General features: G+C 54.2%; 1 protein-coding gene across 21 annotated transcripts in view; it reads right to left on the bottom strand.

Moving 5' to 3' along the window:
* Nucleotides 1–23,872, bottom strand: part of LOC107075882 (EH domain-binding protein 1-like protein 1) — a 66,140-nt gene that overhangs the window by 40,429 nt on the left and 1,839 nt on the right. For 17 of the 21 annotated variants that reach the window (XM_069180527.1, XM_069180528.1, XM_069180535.1 and 14 more), the window contains exons 2-7: nucleotides 7,996–8,053; nucleotides 7,162–7,257; nucleotides 6,106–6,159; nucleotides 3,788–3,966; nucleotides 3,540–3,679; nucleotides 490–555 (exon numbers count right to left, since the gene is read on the bottom strand). In XM_069180527.1, the coding sequence (XP_069036628.1) occupies nucleotides 490–555; nucleotides 3,540–3,679; nucleotides 3,788–3,966; nucleotides 6,106–6,159; nucleotides 7,162–7,257; nucleotides 7,996–8,053 (593 nt within the window). The remainder of the gene's footprint in view (nucleotides 1–489; nucleotides 556–3,539; nucleotides 3,680–3,787; nucleotides 3,967–6,105; nucleotides 6,160–7,161; nucleotides 7,258–7,995; nucleotides 8,054–23,872) is intronic. The other 4 variants (XM_069180531.1, XM_069180533.1, XM_069180543.1 and 1 more) reach the window with 2 other exon arrangements.

Raw genomic sequence — 23,872 nt, 5'->3', positions numbered from 1 at the left:
TACAGGGGTACAGCGGGGGTACAGCAGGGGGCAGGGAGAGGAGACGCCACCCCCAAAGACTGTTACAGGGGTACAGCGGGGGTACAGCAGGGGGCAGGGAGAGGAGACGCCACCCCCAAAGACTGTTACAGGGGTACAGCGGGGGTACAGCAGGGGGCAGGGAGAGGAGACACCACCCCGAAAGAGTGTTACAGGGGTACAGCGGCGGTACAGCAGGGGCAGGGAGAGGAGTGACACTACAGAGAGACGCCACCCCCAAAGAGTGTTACAGGGGTACAGTGGGGGTACAGCAGGGGGCAGGGAGAGGAGAGACACTACAGAGAGACGCCACCCCCAAAGAGTGTTACAGGGGTACAGTGGGGGTACAGCAGGGGGCAGGGAGAGGAGAGACACTACAGAGAGACGCCACCCCCAAAGAGTGTTACAGGGGTACAGCAGGGAGCAGGACACATCGGGACACAGTGTGGGGGGAAGGGGGTGCTGAGGTACCGTTGGGGTGACTGCTCTTAACAATAACTGGGGTCCACTCCTTCTGTCGGGCTGGAGGGAGAGGCGCTGAGAGACGGAGGACAGGAGAGGGGGAGAAGGAGAGGAGGAGGTGAGAGATGGGGAGAGGAGGAGATGTGAGAGAGGAGGAAGAGGAGGAAGAGGGGGAGAGGGGGAGGAGGAGGTGAGAGGGGAGGAAGAGGGGGAGGGGGGAGGAGGAGGTGGGAGAGAGAGGAGGAGATGTGAGAGAGGAGGAAGAGGAGGAAGAGGGGGAGAGGGGGAAAAGGGGGAGGAGGAGGTGAGAGAGGAGGAAGAGGGGGAGGGGGGAGGAGATGTGAGATAGGAGAAGAGGAGGAAGAGGGGGAGAGGAGGAGGAGATGTGAGAGAGGAGGAAGAGGAGGAAGAGGGGGAGAGGAGAAGGAGGTGGGAGAGTAGGGAAGACGAGGAAGAGGGAGAGAGGAGGAGGAGAAGTGAGAGAGGAGGAAGAGGAGGAAGTGGGGGAGAGGAGAAGGAGGTGGGAGAGGAGGAAGAGGGGGAGGGGGGAGGAGGAGGTGGGAGAGGAGGAGGAGATGTGAGAGAGGAGAAGAGGAGGAAGAGGGGGAGAGGAGAAGGAGGTGGGAGAGGAGGAAGACGAGGAAGAGGGGGAGAGGAGGAGGAGGAGGAAGAGGAGGAAGAGGGGGAGAGGGGGAGGAGGAAGACGAGGAATAGGGGGGGAGGAGGTGAGAGAGGAGGAAGAGGAGGAAGAGGGGGAGGGGGGAGGAGGAGGTGGGAGAGGAGGAGGAGATGTGAGAGAGGAGGAAGAGGAGGAAGTGGGGGAGAGGGGGATAAGGAAGACGAGGGAGAGGGGGAGAGGGGGAGAGGGGGAGGAGGAAGACGAGGAAGAGGGGGAGAGGAGGAGGAGATGTGAGAGAGGAGTAAGAGGAGGGAGAGGGGGAGGAGGAAGACGAGGAAGAGGGGGGGAGGAGGTGAGAGAGGAGGAAGAGGAGGAAGAGGGGGAGGGGGGAGGAGGAGGTGGGAGAGGAGGAAGAGGAGGAGAGGCAGCAGAGACAGGGCCGAGTTGGGGGCCAGGAGTTTGGAGGAAAGGAAAGGAGGGCACGTGTGGGTGGGAAAGACAAACAGAGGGCAGGAGTGAGAAAGAGAGAGAGGAAGAGCGAGAGAGGGTGAGGAAGAGTGATGCTACACTGAGGGCAGGCCAGAAGCCCGAGACACTCCAGTTCCACCTTCCTCCGCGCTCCGAAAACAAGATTCTGACCGGCTGGCGGCGGCTGTGCGGTCTCGAGCGTCCCCAGAATCCTTAGCTGACCACTCTTCCACTCCCGGGGGGATTCTGGGAAGGGCTGTACGAGGAGCTCGTTAGGCGCAGCCTCAGCAATTAGCCAGCTGCACCTGACCAGCTGGTGACGGCCAGACCAGGGCTCTGCTCTGCAGCATCCCGGTCACCCGCAGGCTGGCGATGATGTCAGCAACGGATGCGCCTCCGCTCCAATCACAGCTGAGTCTCCCGCATGGCGCTGCGGACGTGAGACGCAGGTAGGAAGAGCCTGTCTTCCCCTTCTGATTTGCCCCGGTCCAGAGATGGGGCAGTACTGTGACTCAGGCCCAGAGAGGGGCAGCAGTGGGACTCAGGCCCAGAGAGGGGCAGTACTCTGACTCAGGCCCAGAGAGGGGCAGTAGTGGGACTCAGGCCCAGAGAGGGGCAGTACTGTGACTCAGGCCCAGAGAGGGGCAGCAGTGGGACTCAGGCCCAGAGAGGGGCAGTAGTGGGACTCAGGCCCAGAGAGGGGCAGCAGTGGGACTCAGGCCCAGAGAGGGGCAGTACTCTGACTCAGACCCAGAGAGGGGGCAGCAGCAGTGGGACTCAGGCCCAGAGAGGGGCAGTACTCTGACTCAGGCCCAGAGAGGGGCAGTAGTGGGACTCAGGCCCAGAGAGGGGCAGTACTCTGACTCAGACCCAGAGAGGGGGCAGCAGTGGGACTCAGGCCCAGAGAGGGGCAGTACTCTGACTCAGGCCCAGAGAGGGGCAGTACTCTGACTCAGACCCAGAGAGGGGCAGCAGTGGGACTCAGACCCAGAGAGGGGCAGTACTCTGACTCAGACCCAGAGAGGGGCAGTAGTGGGACTCAGACCCAGAGAGGGGGCAGTAGTGGGACTCAGGCCCAGAGAGGGGCAGTACTCTGACTCAGACCCAGAGAGGGGGCAGCAGTGAGACTCAGGCCCAGAGAGGGGCAGTACTCTGACTCAGGCCCAGAGAGGGGGCAGTACTCTGACTCAGACCCAGAGAGGGGCAGTAGTGGGACTCAGGCCCAGAGAGGGGGCAGTACTCTGACTCAGACCCAGAGAGGGGGCAGTACTCTGACTCAGACCCAGAGAGGGGCAGCAGTGAGACTCAGGCCCAGAGAGGGGGCAGTACTCTGACTCAGGCCCAGAGAGGGGGCAGTACTCTGACTCAGGCCCAGAGAGGGGCAGTACTCTGACTCAGGCCCAGAGAGGGGCAGCAGCAGTGGGACTCAGGCCCAGAGAGGGGGCAGTACTCTGACTCAGGCCCAGAGAGGGGGCAGTACTCTGACTCAGACCCAGAGAGGGGGCAGTACTCTGACTCAGGCCCAGAGAGGGGGCAGTACTCTGACTCAGACCCAGAGAGGGGGCAGTACTCTGACTCAGGCCCAGAGAGGGGGCAGTACTCTGACTCAGGCCCAGAGAGGGGCAGCAGTGAGACTCAGGCCCAGAGAGGGGCAGTACTCTGACTCAGGCCCAGAGAGGGGGCAGTACTCTGACTCAGACCCAGAGAGGGGCAGCAGTGAGACTCAGGCCCAGAGAGGGGCAGTACTCTGACTCAGGCCCAGAGAGGGGCAGTACTCTGACTCAGGCCCAGAGAGGGGCAGCAGTGAGACTCAGACCCAGAGAGGGGGCAGTACTCTGACTCAGACCCAGAGAGGGGCAGCAGTGGGACACAGGCCCAGAGAGGGGCAGTACTCTGACTCAGACCCAGAGAGGGGGCAACAGCAGTGGGACAGAGCAGTAACAGCACGGGGGACCGGCAGGGCAGTCAGTACCGATGGCGGCGGCAGCCAGGCTGGCCCCGGCGCCCGACCTCCTCTCCTCCTCCTCGTCGCTGTCGGCGAAGTCGTCCAGGTTGCCGATGTCGGCGGGCTTGACGCTCATCAGGCTGGCCAGACTCTGCATGTCCTCGTCCCTGCGGGAGGAGAGCACCCACGCATCACCCGCAGGGACGCCCGTCGTCTGGACTCTGCACGCCACTCTGAAAGGCGCTATACCGTATCTGATGAAGTGGATTACTTACGTGGCCTTGCCCTCCTTCAGGAAGACGCAGGACAGGGAGAGCTTCAGCGTGGCCTCCACCACCTTCACCGACAGCGGCTTGAGCTTCAGCGTCAGGTCGGTCTGGCTGGGGAGGGCGCTGGCGTACTTCTTCATGTTGACGTCCACCGACGCCAGCACCTTGCGGTGCCCCTTGGACTCCTGCGGGAGAGGTGGCGGGGGGTGACGGTCAGGAGGACACGCCGTTTTTAGGGCTCGGTGTGAGAGTACAGGCCCAGTGTGACACTACAGGCCCAGTGTGAGAGTACAGGCCCAGAGTGACACTACAGGCCCAGTGTGAGAGTACAGGCCCAGAGTGACACTACAGGTCCAGTGTGAGAGTACAGGCCCAGAGTGACACTACAGGCCCAGTGTGAGAGTACAGGCCCAGAGTGACACTACAGGCCCAGTGTGAGAGTACAGGCCCAGAGTGACACTACAGGCCCAGTGTGAGAGTACAGGCCCAGAGTGACACTACAGGCCCAGTGTGAAAGTACAGGCCCAGAGTGACACTACAGGCCCAGAGTGAGAGTACAGGCCCAGAGTGACAGTACAGGCCCAGAGTGAGAGTACAGGCCCAGAGTGACACTACAGGCCCAGTGTGAGAGTACAGGCCCAGTGTGAGAGTACAGGCCCAGAGTGACACTACAGGCCCAGTGTGAGAGTACAGGCCCAGAGTGACACTACAGGCCCAGTGTGAGAGTACAGGCCCAGAGTGAGAGTACAGGCTCAGAGTGACACTACAGACCCTGAGTGACAATACAGGCCCAGTGTGAGAGTACAGGCCCTGAGTGACACTACAGGCCCAGTGTGAGAGTACAGGCCCTGAGTGAGAGTACAGGCCCAGAGTGAGAGTACAGGCCCAGTGTGAGAGTACAGACCCTGAGTGACACTACAGGCCCAGTGTGAGAGTACAGGCCCAGAGTGAGAGTACAGGCCCTGAGTGACACTACAGGCCCAGTGTGAGAGTACAGGCCCAGTGTGAGAGTACAGGCCCTGACTGACACTACAGGCCCAGAGTGAGAGTGCAGGCCCAGAGTGACACTACAGGCCCAGTGTGAGAGTACAGGCCCAGAGTGACACTACAGGCCCAGTGTGAGAGTACAGGCCCAGTGTGAGAGTACAGGCCCAGAGTGAGAGTATAGGCCCAGTGTGAGAGTACAGGCCCAGAGTGACACTACAGGCCCAGTGTGAGAGTACAGGCCCAGTGTGAGAGTACAGGCCCTGAGTGAGAGTACAGGCCCAGAGTGACACTACAGGTCCAGTGTGAGAGTACAGGCCCAGAGTGACACTACAGGCCCAGTGTGAGAGTACAGGCCCAGTGTGAGAGTACAGGCCCTGAATGACACTACAGGCCCAGTGTAACACTACAGGCCCAGAGTGAGAGTACAGGCCCAGTGTGAGAGTACAGGCCCAGAGTGACACTACAGGCCCTGAGTGACACTACAGGCCCAGTGTGACACTACAGGCCCAGTGTGAGAGTACAGGCCCAGAGTGACACTACAGGCCCTGAGTGACACTACAGGCCCAGTGTGACACTACAGGTCCAGTGTGAGAGTACAGGCCCAGAGTGACACTACAGGCCCAGTGTGAGAGTACAGGCCCAGAGTGACACTACAGGCCCAGTGTGAGAGTACAGGCCCAGTGTGAGAGTACAGGCCCTGAGTGACACTACAGGCCCAGTGTGAGAGTACAGGCCCAGAGTGACACTACAGGCCCTGAGTGACACTACAGGCCCAGTGTGAGAGTACAGGCCCAGAGTGACACTACAGGCCCAGTGTGAGAGTACAGGCCCTGAGTGACACTACAGGCCCAGTGTGAGAGTACAGGCCCAGAGTGACACTACAGGCCCTGAGTGAGAGTACAGACCCAGTGTGAGAGTACAGGCCCAGAGTGACACTACAGGCCCAGACTGAGAGTACAGACCCAGAGTGACACTACAGGCCCAGTGTGAGAGTACAGGCCCAGTGTGAGAGTACAGGCCCTGAGTGACACTACAGGCCCAGTGTGAGAGTACAGGCCCAGAGTGACACTACAGGCCCAGTGTGAGAGTACAGGCCCAGAGTGACACTACAGGCCCAGAGTGAGAGTACAGGCCCAGTTTCAGAGAGCAGATTCAGAATGAAATACAGGCCCAGTGTGACAGAACAGGTCAACAATATCTGCATCATTTACCAGATATCTGTCAACGATTTCTAACCTGGGTCTATACTGGACAGCACAGGCCTTTCCAACCTCTGTTGAAAGCAGGAAACAGTGGACATCAGCAGTAAATATGGCGACCAAGGCCGACCGACTCACATTCTCAATGACGAAGGTCCAGTCCTTGTCCTCAAACTCTTCGGCATTAGGGTCCTGCAGGAGAGGGAGCGAAAACGCACACCGTCACTCCAGGCCAGGGTGCGAGAACCGACCCAGAGTCGACAGGCACTGTTCAGGCCTGTCTGTGTCTCCTTAACAGCTAACTGCAGTGCTTTAGAATTCAATTCACCTCTGCACTTTTTGAAAGGACTACCAAGTTTATTTCTTGTTCTCTACAATGTACTTACGGTTCTGGTTGTTGTTATTTATTATGTCTGTAATGTCCTGTCTACATTGTGTGGTGCTGCCTGCTGTTCTGTGCAGTTCCCGAGAGATCAGTGCAAATACGCATGCTAATGTATATCTACAATAACCTCCTCCAATCTCTGCTCTATAGTATGTGCATAACTCTTTGTATATAGTAATTGTACAGTGTACAGTACGTACTGTATGTAACTCTGTGTATGTAGTAATAGAGGTGTGTACAGTATAGTATTTGTGTATTCAGTTCCTTTGGCCTGTCTGAACAGGGCCTTGCGCTGTCATCATGATCATTCCCCCTCTAACCCATTCCAGAGCAGTGATGTCTCGATCTTTAACACACGTGGCCAAAATGTTGCCAAATAATCAGCCGGTGAGACCGCATTGTAAACTTCCCCCGATTTACATTCTATAGTACCCCTCTGGCGCAGTGGTTCTTGCAGCACTGGGGCCCTGGGTTCAACTCCAGAGCTGGGGGGGGGGGGGCTGTCTGTGTGGAGTTTGCATGTTCTCCCCCATGTTTGCATGGGTTTCCTCCCACAGTCCAAAGACGTGCTCGGGAGGTTAATTGGCTTCTGGGAAAACTGAGCTTCTGAGAGCGAGTGTCTGTGTCTGTGTGCGTCCTGCGATGGACTGGCGTCCCACCCAGGGTGTACCCTGCCTTGTGCCTGTTGCTTGCTGGGATAGGCTCCGGCTCCCCTTTATCATGAGGCATAAAATGGACGAATGGATCTACCCTTCTGCTCTACGACACTAATGCAGCTGTGCCCACTGACCCAGGCAAGGGAGGGCTACCTTATAGAGTGTGACGGTGATGTCCACGTTTTCCGGTACGGGCCACACCACCATCCCGCGGTACGGGTTCTTAATCCCCGGCTGCCATCCATGGGGCTGGAACAAAAAGAGAAGCCAGGTGACCCCCCGTCCCCCAATCGCCATTCTGCAAGAGCAGCAGCAGTGTCTCGTGGGTAACCCCTCAACTGCCAATCGCCATTCTGCATGAGCAGCAGCAGTGTCTCGTGGGTAACCCCCCGTCCCCCAATCGCCATTCTGCATGAGCAGCAGCAGTGTCTCGTGGGTAACCCCTCTTCCGCCAATCGCCATTCTGCATGAGCAGCAGCAGTGTCTCATGGGTGACCCCCCGTCACCCAATCGCCATTCTGAAAGAGCAGCAGCAGTGTCTCATGGGTAACCCCTCGTCCGCCAATCGCCATTCTGAATGAGCGGCAGCAGTGTCTCGTGGGTAACCCCTCGTCCGCCAATCGTCATTCTGAATGAGGAGCAGCAGTGTCTCGTGGGTAACCCCCCTTCCGCCAATCGCCATTCTGAATGAGGAGCAGCAGTGTCTCGTGGGTAACCCCTCTTCCGCCAATCGCCATTCTGAATGAGCGGCAGCAGTGTCTCGTGGGTAACCCCTCGTCCGCCAATCGCCATTCTGAATGAGTGGCAGCAGTGTTTTGTGGGTAACCGACAAAAATACGTTCAATTCGCATTTCTGTCGAGTCAAGAGTCCTGCTCTAGTCCCTGCCTTGCGCCTGTTGCCTGCTGGGATAGACTCTGCCCCACCCCCCATGACCCCGGACAGGAAGGACCCAGTTAGAAAACGGGTGGATGGATGAACTACTCTACCTTTGAGCAGATGCGCCTGTTCCTCCGGGTCCAGACCACCTTCAGCTTGTCCGGCTGCCTGTGAAGAGGGGAAGAAGGGAGAGAGCACGTGAGATTTCAAGGTTGGAGGTCGGACACTGCTCTGCATTCGATGATCCACCCCAAGTAATCTTCTCCCCCAAAGGGGATCTGGCCTATCTGCGCAGGAACCAGAGTTTGGTCCTTTCCCAGGGGCCAGAGCACATCGGTCTCGGTAATTGTTCAGAGAGCTGCTATTACAAGACCAGCCCTGGAGGGGGCGCTACAGTACACTGAAGGCTAATCTGCCATCGACAGTAGTGCTGGTGCACAGTAGCCCAGCTGTGCCGACTGAAGTATTTGGGGGTAAAGTAAAGCACCTTTATCACACAGACAACAGCTGTTAGCCATCACACTATCGATTGTAAGACTTCACATGGCAAGCTGATCAACCAGTCTGCATTTATTTCTAGTTGAAAAATCCTTGTCTAGTCACCCAGTCCCTGGGTTTCTCCCAAATCCTGAAGCTATTATCAAGAGAGTTATGAGTATCCAGTAAATCCCCCTCCTCTTGGTTGGGGTGATGCAGTACCTTGATTATGAAATGTCTCCGGTAAAGGCAGGAAACCTTTGATATAGCTGGGCTGGACTGCAGAAACAGGGCCAGAAACTCCTCTAGAAACAGGAGCGGAAGTCCCCTCAACCTGCAGACCTCTAGAAACAAGCGCTAAAGTCCACTCAACCTGCAGTCCTCTAGAAACAAGCGCTAAAGTCCACTCAACCTGCAGTCCTCTAGAAACAAGCGCTAAAGTCCACTCAACCTGCAGTCCTCTAGAGACAAGCGCTAAAGTCCACTCAACCTGCAGACCTCTAGAAACAAGCGCTAAAGTCCACTCAACCTGCAGTCCTCTAGAGACAAGCGCTAAAGTCCACTCAACCTGCAGACCTCTAGAAACAAGAGCTAAAGTCCACTCAACCTGCAGTCCTCTAGAAACAAGCGCTAAAGTCCACTCAACCTGCAGTCCTCTAGAAACAAGCGCTAAAGTCCACTCAACCTGCAGTCCTCTAGAGACAAGCGCTAAAGTCCACTCAACCTGCAGTCCTCTAGAGACAAGCGCTAATGTCCACTCAACCTGCAGTCCTCTAGAAACAAGCGCTAAAGTCCACTCAACCTGCAGTCCTCTAGAGACAAGAGCTAAAGTCCACTCAACCTGCAGTCCTCTAGAAACAAGAGCTAAAGTCCACTCAACCTGCAGTCCTCTAGAAACAAGCGCTAATGTCCACTCAACCTGCAGTCCTCTAGAAACAAGCGCTAATGTCCACTCAACCTGCAGTCCTCTAGAAACAAGCGCTAAAGTCCACTCAACCTGCAGTCCTCTAGAGACAAGAGCTAAAGTCCACTCAACCTGCAGTCCTCTAGAGACAAGCGCTAAAGTCCACTCAACCTGCAGTCCTCTAGAGACAAGCGCTAAAGTCCACTCAACCTGCAGACCTCTAGAGACAAGAGCTAAAGTCCACTCAACCTGCAGTCCTCTAGAGACAAGCGCTAAAGTCCACTCAACCTGCAGTCCTCTAGAAACAAGCGCTAAAGTCCACTCAACCTGCAGTCCTCTAGAAACAAGCGCTAAAGTCCACTCAACCTGCAGTCCTCTAGAGACAAGCGCTAAAGTCCACTCAACCTGCAGTCCTCTAGAAACAAGCGCTAATGTCCACTCAACCTGCAGTCCTCTAGAAACAAGCGCTAAAGTCCACTCAACCTGCAGTCCTCTAGAGACAAGAGCTAAAGTCCACTCAACCTGCAGTCCTCTAGAAACAAGAGCTAAAGTCCACTCAACCTGCAGTCCTCTAGAAACAAGCGCTAATGTCCACTCAACCTGCAGTCCTCTAGAAACAAGCGCTAATGTCCACTCAACCTGCAGTCCTCTAGAAACAAGCGCTAAAGTCCACTCAACCTGCAGTCCTCTAGAGACAAGAGCTAAAGTCCACTCAACCTGCAGTCCTCTAGAGACAAGCGCTAAAGTCCACTCAACCTGCAGTCCTCTAGAAACAAGCGCTAATGTCCACTCAACCTGCAGTCCTCTAGAAACAAGCGCTAAAGTCCACTCAACCTGCAGTCCTCTAGAGACAAGAGCTAAAGTCCACTCAACCTGCAGTCCTCTAGAAACAAGCGCTAAAGTCCACTCAACCTGCAGTCCTCTAGAAACAAGCACTAATGTCCACTCAACCTGCAGTCCTCTAGAAACAAGCGCTAATGTCCACTCAACCTGCAGTCCTCTAGAGACAAGCGCTAAAGTCCACTCAACCTGCAGTCCTCTAGAAACAAGCGCTAAAGTCCACTCAACCTGCAGTCCTCTAGAAACAAGCGCTAAAGTCCACTCAACCTGCAGTCCTCTAGAAACAAGCGCTAATGTCCACTCAACCTGCAGTCCTCTAGAAACAAGCGCTAATGTCCACTCAACCTGCAGTCCTCTAGAAACAAGCGCTAATGTCCACTCAACCTGCAGTCCTCTAGAAACAAGCGCTAAAGTCCACTCAACCTGCAGTCCTCTAGAGACAAGAGCTAAAGTCCACTCAACCTGCAGTCCTCTAGAAACAAGCGCTAAAGTCCACTCAACCTGCAGTCCTCTAGAAACAAGCGCTAAAGTCCACTCAACCTGCAGTCCTCTAGAGACAAGCGCTAAAGTCCACTCAACCTGCAGTCCTCTAGAAACAAGAGCTAAAGTCCACTCAACCTGCAGTCCTCTAGAGACAAGAGCTAAAGTCCACTCAACCTGCAGTCCTCTAGAGACAAGCGCTAAAGTCCACTCAACCTGCAGTCCTCTAGAAACAAGCGCTAATGTCCACTCAACCTGCAGTCCTCTAGAAACAAGCGCTAAAGTCCACTCAACCTGCAGTCCTCTAGAAACAAGCGCTAAAGTCCACTCAACCTGCAGTCCTCTAGAGACGAGAGCTAAAGTCCACTCAACCTGCAGTCCTCTAGAAACAAGCGCTAATGTCCACTCAACCTGCAGTCCTCTAGAAACAAGCGCTAATGTCCACTCAACCTGCAGTCCTCTAGAAACAAGCGCTAAAGTCCACTCAACCTGCAGTCCTCTAGAGACAAGAGCTAAAGTCCACTCAACCTGCAGTCCTCTAGAAACAAGCGCTAAAGTCCACTCAACCTGCAGTCCTCTAGAAACAAGCGCTAAAGTCCACTCAACCTGCAGTCCTCTAGAAACAAGCGCTAATGTCCACTCAACCTGCAGTCCTCTAGAGACAAGAGCTAAAGTCCACTCAACCTGCAGTCCTCTAGAGACAAGAGCTAAAGTCCACTCAACCTGCAGTCCTCTAGAAACAAGCGCTAATGTCCACTCAACCTGCAGTCCTCTAGAAACAAGCGCTAAAGTCCACTCAACCTGCAGTCCTCTAGAGACAAGCGCTAAAGTCCACTCAACCTGCAGTCCTCTAGAAACAAGCGCTAAAGTCCACTCAACCTGCAGTCCTCTAGAGACAAGCGCTAAAGTCCACTCAACCTGCAGTCCTCTAGAGACAAGAGCTAAAGTCCACTCAACCTGCAGTCCTCTAGAGACAAGAGCTAAAGTCCACTCAACCTGCAGTCCTCTAGAAACAAGCGCTAAAGTCCACTCAACCTGCAGTCCTCTAGAGACAAGCGCTAAAGTCCACTCAACCTGCAGTCCTCTAGAGACAAGCGCTAAAGTCCACTCAACCTGCAGACCTCTAGAAACAAGAGCTAAAGTCCACTCAACCTGCAGTCCTCTAGAGACAAGCGCTAAAGTCCACTCAACCTGCAGTCCTCTAGAAACAAGCGCTAAAGTCCACTCAACCTGCAGTCCTCTAGAAACAAGCGCTAAAGTCCACTCAACCTGCAGTCCTCTAGAAACAAGAGCTAAAGTCCACTCAACCTGCAGTCCTCTAGAGACAAGCGCTAAAGTCCACTCAACCTGCAGTCCTCTAGAGACAAGCGCTAAAGTCCACTCAACCTGCAGTCCTCTAGAAACAAGAGCTAAAGTCCACTCAACCTGCAGTCCTCTAGAAACAAGCGCTAAAGTCCACTCAACCTGCAGTCCTCTAGAAACAAGCGCTAATGTCCACTCAACCTGCAGTCCTCTAGAAACAAGCGCTAATGTCCACTCAACCTGCAGTCCTCTAGAAACAAGCGCTAAAGTCCACTCAACCTGCAGTCCTGTAGACACAAGCGCTAAAGTCCACTCAACCTGCAGTCCTCTAGAAACAAGAGCTAAAGTCCACTCAACCTGCAGTCCTCTAGAAACAAGCGCTAATGTCCACTCAACCTGCAGTCCTCTAGAAACAAGCGCTAAAGTCCACTCAACCTGCAGTCCTCTAGAGACAAGAGCTAAAGTCCACTCAACCTGCAGTCCTCTAGAAACAAGCGCTAAAGTCCACTCAACCTGCAGTCCTCTAGAAACAAGCACTAATGTCCACTCAACCTGCAGTCCTCTAGAAACAAGCGCTAATGTCCACTCAACCTGCAGTCCTCTAGAGACAAGCGCTAAAGTCCACTCAACCTGCAGTCCTCTAGAAACAAGCGCTAAAGTCCACTCAACCTGCAGTCCTCTAGAGACGAGAGCTGAAGTCCACTCAACCTGCAGTCCTCTAGAAACAAGAGCTAAAGTCCACTCCTCCAGTCTTTATTGAGTGTAAAGGCTTTCCTGGAAAATGGAAAAAGCTCTAGACTGTGTAGTGAGATCACAGAAGTGCAGACTAGGACAACGCAGACCGGCACACACACAAACACACAATCACATAGTCACACAGTCACACACAGACACACACAGTCCCACACAAGACACACACAGTGACACACAAACACACAATCACAGTCACACACAGACGCATACAGTGACACACAATCACACAGTCACACACACAGACGCACTGTCACACAGTCAAACACAGACACACACCGTCACACTGTCACACAAACACACACAGACACAAACACAGACACAGGGTGACAGACAAACACACAATCACAGTCACACAGTCACACACAGACACATACAGTGACACAAAATCACAGTCACACACAGACACACACCGTCACACAGTCACACAGGCACACAAACAATCACACACACTGTCACACACAGTCACACACAGTCACATACGTAGACAAACACACGTACACACACAGTCACACACACAGACACACAGAGACACTCAGACACACAGACAAACACCAACACACATACACGCACTGTCACACACACAGACACATACAGTCACACACACACAGATACACAGACAAACACATGTAGACACACAGTCACACATAGACACAGAGACACTGGGCATGTTGGACAGCCATGCCTGGCCCATGTGTATGAAAGATAAAAAAACTACGTGCACCCACACACACACACACTTGTCTGTTCAGGGGACAGACCAAGGGAGAGAGTGACTAACACACAGGTCCAGCACATGGGGCTGTCAGTACAGGCCAGGGTGGCCTGGATGAGGCAGGGAGGTAATTTTAGGCAGAGGCAGTAACGCGGATCTTGTGACAGCAGAACTGAAACCGCCCCAGGGTGGGGGCGTGCGTGGGGGGAGGAGGGGAGTGGGGGAGGGGGGGTGCGGGCAGAGGAAAGAGGAACTTTGCCTCTCGTCCTGCTGGTACAGAAGGAGACGGGGGGGGGGGATCTCAGAGGACCGAACCAGGACCGAAGAGACTGAGTCCCTTCGACGGTGAGATCTGGACCTTTTTTGTGACTTCCTGCACAGAGTCTTCAGGTTTTTGGTCCTTTGCAGGACTCATTCATTATCCATTTAATCGTTAACACTTTTCATCAGGATTCAAGGTATAACAGATGTGACCAGACCTTTTAAGCAAGTCGATGTCTGAGGCAATCAACTGTCAAAGACCTTAAAATCCTATAGAGTGAAAGTCTACTTCAGAAAGGTTACTTTAAAGAAGTTTACTGTAAAGCACTTTGAGAAGCTACTTTTAAAGGCTCTGCATAAAATATTGTCCCTCTTCCCTGCACACTGTGTGTTTCAATCATTTTTTATACAAGTTGTTCGAAAAACAAATTTCCCTCCTGATGAATTGATCCTTTCACAAAAAAGCAATTCACACCCTGAGAGACCTGTCTACAGTATAGAGACACCCAGCAGGTACAGATCACACCCTGAGAGACCTGTCTACAGTATAGAGACACCCAGCAGGTACAGATCAGACACCGAGAGACCTGTCTACAGTATAGAGACACACAGCAGGTACAGATCAGACACTGAGAGACTTGTCTACAGTATAGAGACACACAGCAGGTACAGATCACACACTGAGAGACCTGTCTACAGTATAGAGACACGCAGCAGGTACAGATCACACACCGAGAGACCTGTCTACAGTATAGAGACACGCAGAAGGTACAGATCACACACCGAGAGACCTGTCTACAGTATAGAGACACACAGCAGGTACAGATCACACACTGAGAGACCTGTCTACAGTATAGAGACACCCAGCAGGTACAGATCACACACTGAGAGACCTGTCTACAGTATAGAGACACGCAGCAGGTACAGATCACACACCGAGAGACCTGTCTACAGTACAGAGACACCCAGCAGGTACAGATCACACACTGAGAGCCCTGTCTACAGTATAGAGACATGCAGCAGGTACAGATCACACACTGAGAGGCCTGTCTACAGTATAGAGACACACAGCAGGCACAGAACAGACACTAAGAGACCTGTCTACAGTATAGAGACACACAGCAGGTACAGATCAGACACTGAGAGACCTGTCTACAGTACAGAGACACCCAGCAGGTACAGATCACACACTGAGAGGCCTGTCTACAGTACAGAGAGACACAGCAGGCACAGAACAGACACTGAGAGACCTGTCTACAGTATAGAGACACACAGCAGGTACAGATCACACACTGAGAGACCTGTCTACAGTACAGAGACACCCAGCAGGTACAGATCACACACTGAGAGACCTGTCTACAGTACAGAGACACGCAGCAGGTACAGATCACACACCGAGAGACCTGTCTACAGTATAGAGACACACAGCAGGTACAGATCACACACTGAGAGACCTGTCTACAGTACAGAGACACCCAGCAGGTACAGATCACACACTGAGAGACCTGTCTACAGTACAGAGACACGCAGCAGGTACAGATCACACACTGAGAGGCCTGTCTACAGTACAGAGACACCCAGCAGGTACAGATCACACACTGAGAGACCCGTCTACAGTACAGAGACACGCAGCAGGTACAGATCACACACTGAGAGGCCTGTCTACAGTACAGAGACACGCAGCAGGTACAGATCACACACTGAGAGGCCTGTCTACAGTACAGAGACACACAACAGGTACAGATCACACACTGAGAGACCTGTCTACAGTACAGAGACACCCAGCAGGTACAGATCACACACTGAGAGACCTGTCTACAGTATAGAGACACCCAGCAGGTACAGAACAGACACTGAGAGACCTGTCTACAGTATAGAGACACCCAGCAGGTACAGATCAGACACCGAGAGACCTGTCTACAGTATAGAGACACCCAGCAGGTACAGATCACACACTGAGAGACCTGTCTACAGTACAGAGACACCCAGCAGGTACAGATCACACACTGAGAGACCTGTCTACAGTACAGAGACACCCAGCAGGTACAGATCACACACTGAGAGGCCTGTCTACAGTACAGAGACACACAACAGGTACAGATCACACACTGAGAGACCTGTCTACAGTACAGAGACACCCAGCAGGTACAGATCACACACTGAGAGACCTGTCTACAGTACAGAGACACGCAGCAGGTACAGATCACACACTGAGAGGCCTGTCTACAGTACAGAGACACCCAGCAGGTACAGATCACACACTGAGAGACCCGTCTACAGTACAGAGACACGCAGCAGGTACAGATCACACACTGAGAGACCCGTCTACAGTACAGAGACACGCAGCAGGTACAGATCACACACTGAGAGGCCTGTCTACAGTACAGAGACACACAACAGGTACAGATCACACACTGAGAGACCTGTCTACAGTACAGAGACACCCAGCAGGTACAGATCACACACTGAGAGACCTGTCTACAGTATAGAGACACCCAGCAGGTACAGAACAGACACTGAGAGACCTGTCTACAGTATAGAGACACCCAGCAGGTACAGATCACACACTGAGAGACCTGTCTACAGTACAGAGACACCCAGCAGGTACAGATCAGACACCGAGAGACCTGTCTACAGTATAGAGACACCCAGCAGGTACAGATCACACACTGAGAGACCTGTCTACAGTACAGAGACACCCAGCAGGTACAGATCACACACTGAGAGACCTGTCTACAGTACAGAGACACCCAGCAGGTACAGATCACACACTGAGAGGCCTGTCTACAGTACAGAGACACACAACAGGTACAGATCACACACTGAGAGACCTGTCTACAGTACAGAGACACCCAGCAGGTACAGATCACACACTGAGAGACCTGTCTACAGTACAGAGACACGCAGCAGGTACAGATCACACACTGAGAGGCCTGTCTACAGTACAGAGACGCACAGTGCAGACAATAGCACAGGTACAGCTGGGTCCTGACATCATTACAAATGATGAAGGAGGGCAGGCTCTCTCTGGCAAAGGACTGAGTCATGTCTGGAGCGGCTCGGATCTCGCCCTTTTTCAGCGCACAGGCGTCGGCGCAGGGCGTGGCCACCTCCTGAGTCAACAAAACCGCACACACCTCATCGTTCCAGTGCGCCGCCGAGAAATCCCCTGCAACAGTTTTCAAGTAACAGGTCAGACGATTATAATGACAGCCAAAGACACATGTTCAGGCTTGGATGGCAAAGGTGCAGATCGCTGAATAACTCGTATGAGGGATCTATTTCAGCACAGACGTGGGGCCCTTCTGACGGGTACCCCAGGGGTTCATCCTCTGCGATAGGGGTCGGCAATCCTAGTCCCAGAGGGCTTCGTTCTCACTCAGCTCCTAACGGGCCCAATCGGCTCATTATTGGCTTAACGAGGCTCCCAGACCTTTTAGGTTCTGCTCCCCCCTCGGAGAGACCTGGAGAACCTGCAGACACAGCGCCCCCTCCAGGACGAGGGCAGGACGGCCCAGTCTCGGGCACAGAAGACAAAATCAAAATCAAATGCCCACGAGGGGTACAGAAGTGTCAAACACAGGTTCTGATCCCAGGTTCTTTACGCAAAGACCCCCGGGGGTCCCCATCATCTCGCATCCTTCATCGGGCTCCTGGGCTGTCTCCTTCAGGAAGACGGGTTCGCTGTCCACAGGGTCCGCGGCGTCCACAACATCCCCAGCATCCATAGTGTCCACGGTGTCCACAACATCCACAGCGTCCACAACATCCACAGCGTCCACAGTGTCCACAGGGTCCGCAGTGTCCACAGCGTCCACAACATCCACAGCATCCACGGCGTCCACAGTGTCTACAACATCCACAGCGTCCACAGTGTCCACAGGGTCCGCAGTGTCTGCAGCGTCCACAACATCCACAGCATCCATAGTGTCCACAGTGTCCACAACATCCACAGCGTCCACAGTGTCCGCAGTGTCCACAGCGTCCACAACATCCACAGCATCCACGGCGTCCACAGTGTCCACAACATCCACAGCGTCCACAGTGTCCACAACATCCACAGCATCCATAGTGTCCACAGTGTCCACAACATCCACAGCGTCCACAGTGTCCGCAGTGTCCACAGCGTCCACAACATCCACAGCATCCACAGCGTCCACAGTGTCCACAGGGTCCGCAGTGTCTGCAGCGTCCACAACATCCACAGCATCCATAGTGTCCACAACATCCACAGTGTCCACAACATCCTATAGTGTCCACAGGGTCCGCAGTGTCCACAGCGTCCACAACATCCACAGCATCCACAGTGTCCACAACATCCATAGTGTCCGAAGTGTCCACAGGGTCCGCAATATCCATAGTGTCCACAGCATCTATGGCGTCCACAGCGTCCACAATATACATAGCATCCAAAGGGTCCACAGTGTCCACAGTGTCCATAGCGTCCACGGCGTTGGGTTGGAGAGCTTGGACATTAGGTGAGAGAGGGCCAGTGTGCACGCCGGGCCAGGGCGGCGGCGGCGGTGGTCCGGTCCGGATCTGGAAATGTACAGGCTGGGTTCCTAGTTTTCTCGAGTTCTCCCGTATCTTGAAGGGCACACGTCCGGCCGGAGTTTGGCAGAGTTTGGCGGGCGATCAGATAAAGAAGCAGGGCAGGAGAGATCAAAGCCGGAAATGTGAGATCACTCCCAGCTCGTTCAGTGGCTGAGGAGCATGACCACTGAATTATAAGGCAGAAACAATCAGATGGACAGTTACAAACACTTGGAACACTAACGTACAGTATTCTGAGAGAGGTTTGCTTTCTGCTCCTCGGGCCTTGACAGGAGATCACACGCGGGGCTGAAGATCTAGTGAGTTTCCTCCCCCAGTAGCACCTGGGCTGATTCTGGCAGGTGTGGGAATTTCCGGGATCGGATGTGTTCTTTTAGGGAAGAATGTCTGTCTCATCCCAGAGTGTGTCTCACAGGGCAGCAGAAAGTGCAATCTCTTGACTTTGCTTCTTCCTGCTGCCTGTGAGACTGTGGTCTGTCCTCTCTGGACAGACAGGTCTGCCTGTGTCCAGCTTCTATGGCCAGGCTGTGGTCACTGAGCCCGTCCTCTCTGGACAGCTAGGTCTGCCTGTGTCCAGCTTCTATGGCCAGGCTGTGGTCACTGAGCCCGTCCTCTCTGGACAGCTAGGTCTGCCTGTGTCCAGTCTCTATGGCCAGGCTGTGGTCACTGAGCCTGTCCTCTCTGGACAGCCAGGTCTGCCTGTGTCCAGTTTCTATGTCCAGGCTGTGGTCACTGAGCCTGTCCTCTCTGGACAGTCAGGTCTGCCTTTGTCCAGTGTCTATGACCAGGCTGTGGTCACTGTGCCTGTCCTCTCTGGAATGCCAGGTCTGCCTGTGTCCAGTGTCTATGACCAGGCTGTGGTCACTGTGCCTGTCCTCTCTGGACAGTCAGGTCTGCCTGTGTCCAGTTTCTATGGCCAGGCTGTGGTCACTGAGCCTGTCCTCTTTGGTTAGCCAGGTCTGCCTGTATCCAGTTTTTATGGCCAGGCTGTGGTCACTGAGCCTGTCCTCTCTGGACAGCTACGTCTGCCTGTGTCCAGTCTCTATGGCCAGGCTGTGGTCACTGAGCCTGTCCTCTCTGGACAGCTAGGTCTGCCTGTGTCCAGTCTCTATGGCCAGGCTGTGGTCACTGAGCCTGTCCTCTCTGGGCAGCCAGGTCTGTCTGTGTCCAGTGTGTGTGTCCAGACTGTGGTCACTGTGCCTGTCCTCTCTGGACAGCCAGGTCTGCCTGTGTCCAGCTTCTATGGCCAGGCTGTGGTCACTGAGACTGTCCTCTCTGGACAGTCAGGTCTGCCTTTGTCCAGTGTCTATGTCCAGGATGTGGTCACTGAGCCTGTCCTCTCTGGACAGCTAGGTCTGCCTGTGTCCAGTCTCTATGGCCAGGCTGTGGTCACTGAGCCTGTCCTCTCTGGACAGTCAGGTCTGCCTGTGTCCAGTCTCTATGGCCAGGCTGTGGTCACTGAGCCTGTCCTCTCTGGACAGCCAGGTCTGCCTGTGTCCAGTCTCTATGGCCAGGCTGTGGTCACTGAGCCTGTCCTCTCTGGACAGCCAGGTCTGCCTGTGTCCAGTCTCTATGGCCAGGCTGTGGTCACTGAGCCTGTCCTCTCTGGACAGCCAGGTCTGCCTGTGTCCAGTCTCCATGGCCAGGCTGTGGTCACCGAGCCTGTCCTTCATCAGAGTCAGTTTCTCTTCAATGTCTCTTACCCTGGGCAGATACTCAGCTACTGTGTGCCTTTGTGCTTTCCAGTTTGTGCTGTGTTTGAGAGGAAGCCCTGTTCCCAGGCAAGCTCGGAGGAGAACAATGGCAGGAACAGCCGGCTAATTTCGGCTCAAGGGGACGGAGGCCGCGCTGTGCGGACGGGCGCTTTTTATAGCCCGAGAATCCCCAGCCCTCCTCTCACGGTCACAGCTCGGCAGGGGGACGTGCACCCCCGTAGGAGAGGGTGGAGTAAGGATTTCTCGCTAGCCTTCAAAAACTTTTCAGACAAGGAAGAAACAGGTTTAAAAGGGGGAGGGCTTCTGTGGGCAGTGTGGAGTTTGCATGTGCCCCTTCTGTGAGCTCCTGCATTTTCATTGGTCGCTCGGGGTTGCTCCGGCCAGCTTTGATTGGCTGCTCTACCTGCCCTTCGCTGGCCTGTGGCCTGCTCCCACCCATCGCTGTCGCGCCCGCCAGCTTTGATTGGCTGCTCCACCTGCCCTTCACTGGCCTGTCCCCTGCTCCCACTCATCGCTGACGCGCCGGCCAGCTTTGATTGATGCTCCACCTGCCCTTCACTGGCCTGTGGCCTGCTCCCACCCATCGCTGTCGCGCCGGCCAGCTTTGATTGGCTGTTCCACCTGCCCTTCACTGGCCTGTGGCCTGCTCCCACCCATCGCTGTCGCGCCGGCCAGCTTTGATTGGCTGCTCCACCTGCCCTTCATTGGCCTGTGGCCAATGAGAGCAGTCCCCTGCTTCTGGGACGGATCCGGTCGGCTCCGCCTCGCCACCTCGTCTGGATGAGCTTGAGGATGACATCGGCCTACCGCCCCCTGCTTCGGCCCCTTCACTTTCGCTCGCAGATACTCTGGCACCTCCAGGACTTCAAAGGAGTTTGAAGGAGGAACAGATCCATTAACCGTAGGCATGAAACTGGACCACTGGCCCACAAGTCCGAAGTTGTTCAAGGAACAGAGACATTAATCCACACAACGCACAGAGACATTCGGGTATTTCAGACGGCCGGGAAACCAGTGTTCAATTCAGCGTGCCGCTAAAAACCGGCGCTGTGGGTACAGTAGCAGCCACTGATGCGCTGACTCACCCTCACAATGAAAGTATAATGGACACATTGACGTGTAAAACCTCCAATTCACATCACAGAATAGAGGACATTTCCAGGTCGGCTCAGCGCCATGTTTCTGGGATTCAGAACGAGGCAGCAGGACTTCCGGTGAGGTGGAGCGGCCCTGTGACCCTGTAAACAAGCAGGCTTGTGGATCCAGCTCTTCTAATCCAGTAGAAACACTGCTCTCCTCTCCCAGACGATTTCACTGGCAAATACTGCTCACTGGTTAACTCTGCCTGCGGATCACGCTGGAACATTTCTGTGGTGAAATGTTTGCTACACAACCTGCACTTATTCGCTCGTACATCTCAGTACATTAGTCAGTACGGGGACTAGTGAGCAGGAAGGGCCGCTTCACATCTCAGTACATTAGTCAGCACGGGGACTAGTGAGCAGGAAGGGCCGCTTCACATCTCAGTACATTAGTCAGCACAGGGACTAGTGAGCAGGAAGGGCCGCTTCACATCTCAGTACATTAGTCAGTACGGGGACTAGTGAGCAGGAAGTTCCTGCTGCAATTCTCGCAAACTCTCAACAACGTGGCGAAGTTCACGATTTTGTGCTGAATTCGAAAAAATTATCCTTTTTTTTCTAGACCTTCACTGAAATGTATTTTGTTACCGTTTTAGTCACAGATCTGAGAAGCTGGGACTGCAGACCCCCCTTTAAGGGAGACGATTCATCGATTAATGCTGAACACGGCTGTCGTGCTGACAGCACTCCAATCATACAGAAAAGCTCTCTCGCAGCCAGGCTCAAGGGAGGAAGGGGGACGTTAATTAAGGTTGCACAGCAGTCTGAGGCCCATTCGCAAATGAATCACTCTAGTATTGTGCATCACCTTAATCAGATGTCTTTGAGTTTGTTACAGGTATTTGGTTGGTCAGATACATAATAAATACTATCAAGTTTCTTTCAGCTCTGTATGTTATTTTGCTTATTATATCCATACACAATTATAGAATGTGTTAATGGTTCTCCGTTCGAAGAGGAGCAAACTCCGACTTGAAAGAAGGCGGCTCTTTCTCCTGCAGGATTGCCGGACACTTGCAGTAGATGCCCTCCCTGCATCCTTGTTCTGTCCTGCTGGGAGTCTGGCTCCTCCCCTGGGCCCTACCGGGCGGGGAAAGGCGGATGTCTCCTCACAAGAGTCGCACGAGGGCCGGAGCCCCAGCGGCAGAAGGCAACAGCAGACCTGGCTCATGGGCCAATTCGGCCTGCAAAGACCCCGCTGAAAAGCCACCCCGGGTCTCGTGCTGTCGGCGACGTGGCCCCCCCAATCTCTGCGGACTTCCTGTGGGATTGACGACACAGCTCTGCTTCCTGTTGAAGGCGGACTGACCCACTATCTGGGACACCTCCTTACACTTAGGGAGATTAGATATAAATATAACTATATAATATGCAAACACTATTACCCATTTTCTAAGTGCTTTATCCACTACAGGGTAGTGGGGTACCCTATCCCAGCAAGCAATGGGCACAAGGCGGGGTACACCCTGGGCAGGACACCAGTCCATCACAGGCCACACACACTCACACCACGGCCTATTTACCCAGAAGCCCATTAACCTCCCAGCATGTCTTTGGACTGCGGGAGGAAACCCACACAAACCCGGAGAGAACATGCAGACTCCACCCAGACAGCACCAGGCAGGTTCAGAACCGAAACCAGGGTCCCAGGACTGCAGGGCAGCAACACTGCACCACTGTGCCAACCCACAGCTGTAAGATTTGTTATAATAATAATAATTGCTTACACTTATATAGCGCTTTTCTGGACACTCCACTCAAAGTGCTTTACAGGTAATGGGGATCCCCTCCACCACCCCCAATGTGCAGCCCCACCTGGATGATGCGACGGCAGCCATAGTGCGCCAGAACGCTCCCCACACCCCAGCTCTCAGTGGGGAGGAGAGCAGAGTAATGAAGCCAATTCATAGAGGGGGATTGTTAGGAGGCCATGATTGGTAAGGGCCAATGGGAAATTTGGCCAGGACACCGGGGTAACACCCCTACTCTTTTCGAGAAACACCCTGGGATTTTTAATGACCCCAGAGAGTCAGGACCTCGGTTTTACGTCTCATCCGAAGGACGGCGCCTGTTTACAGTCTAGTGTCCCCCGTCACTATACTGGGGCATCAGGACCCACACAGACCGCAGGGTGAGCGCCCCCTGCTGGCCCCACTAACACCTCTTCCAGCAGCAGCCTCAGCTTTCCCAGGAGTCTCCCCCTCCAGGTACTGACCAGGCTCACACCTGCTGAGTCTCCAGTGGGGCTGCCAGTGGTGAGTTGCAGGGTGATATGGCTGCTATGACTATGAATCATATGATAGACTATAACATGAAGAAATGCGTCTGAAAAATGGAGGTCGAACCATCGGCGCTGAGCTAAGGGCAGGACTGCAGTTGTCGCCGTAGCGCCAAACAACGCCGTCAGCGTGACCTTCTGGGCAAGGAGCTCTCTAAATCAACAGCCATGCGGAACTGCTGTTTCACACACCCCTGTGCTTCGCCCTGAAATATCAGGTCACCGCACAAAAAAAAGCACAGCTTACAACAGAGTAATAGTCCGTAAACTAGGAAACGCTTATGAGGCCAACTAGGGAGTGGGGAGACAAACCTCAAGTTTGAGAAAGCTGTAAATTCATTATTTTTGTTTTCGGACGACACAAACCAGGCTGTAACGGGCCCGGAGTGACTTCGAAATGATGTCGGTTTTGTTGTTTTTAAATAATTCTGCCCGGCTCCGTTTCTTTCACAGCCGGGCGACGACCGGGCGGGGGGTCACGGCCACCCGGGGGACCCGGCTCCGGGCGCGGAAGTCCGCCGTGTGGTGGTGGCGCCGGGTGAGGGCGGCTTCTCCCAGGGCTTACACAC

Source organism: Lepisosteus oculatus, chromosome 18 (assembly GCF_040954835.1).
Source record: "Lepisosteus oculatus isolate fLepOcu1 chromosome 18, fLepOcu1.hap2, whole genome shotgun sequence".
NCBI classification, from domain to species: Eukaryota; Metazoa; Chordata; class Actinopteri; order Semionotiformes; family Lepisosteidae; genus Lepisosteus; species Lepisosteus oculatus.
This window is presented reverse-complemented; position numbering and strand designations above follow the sequence as displayed.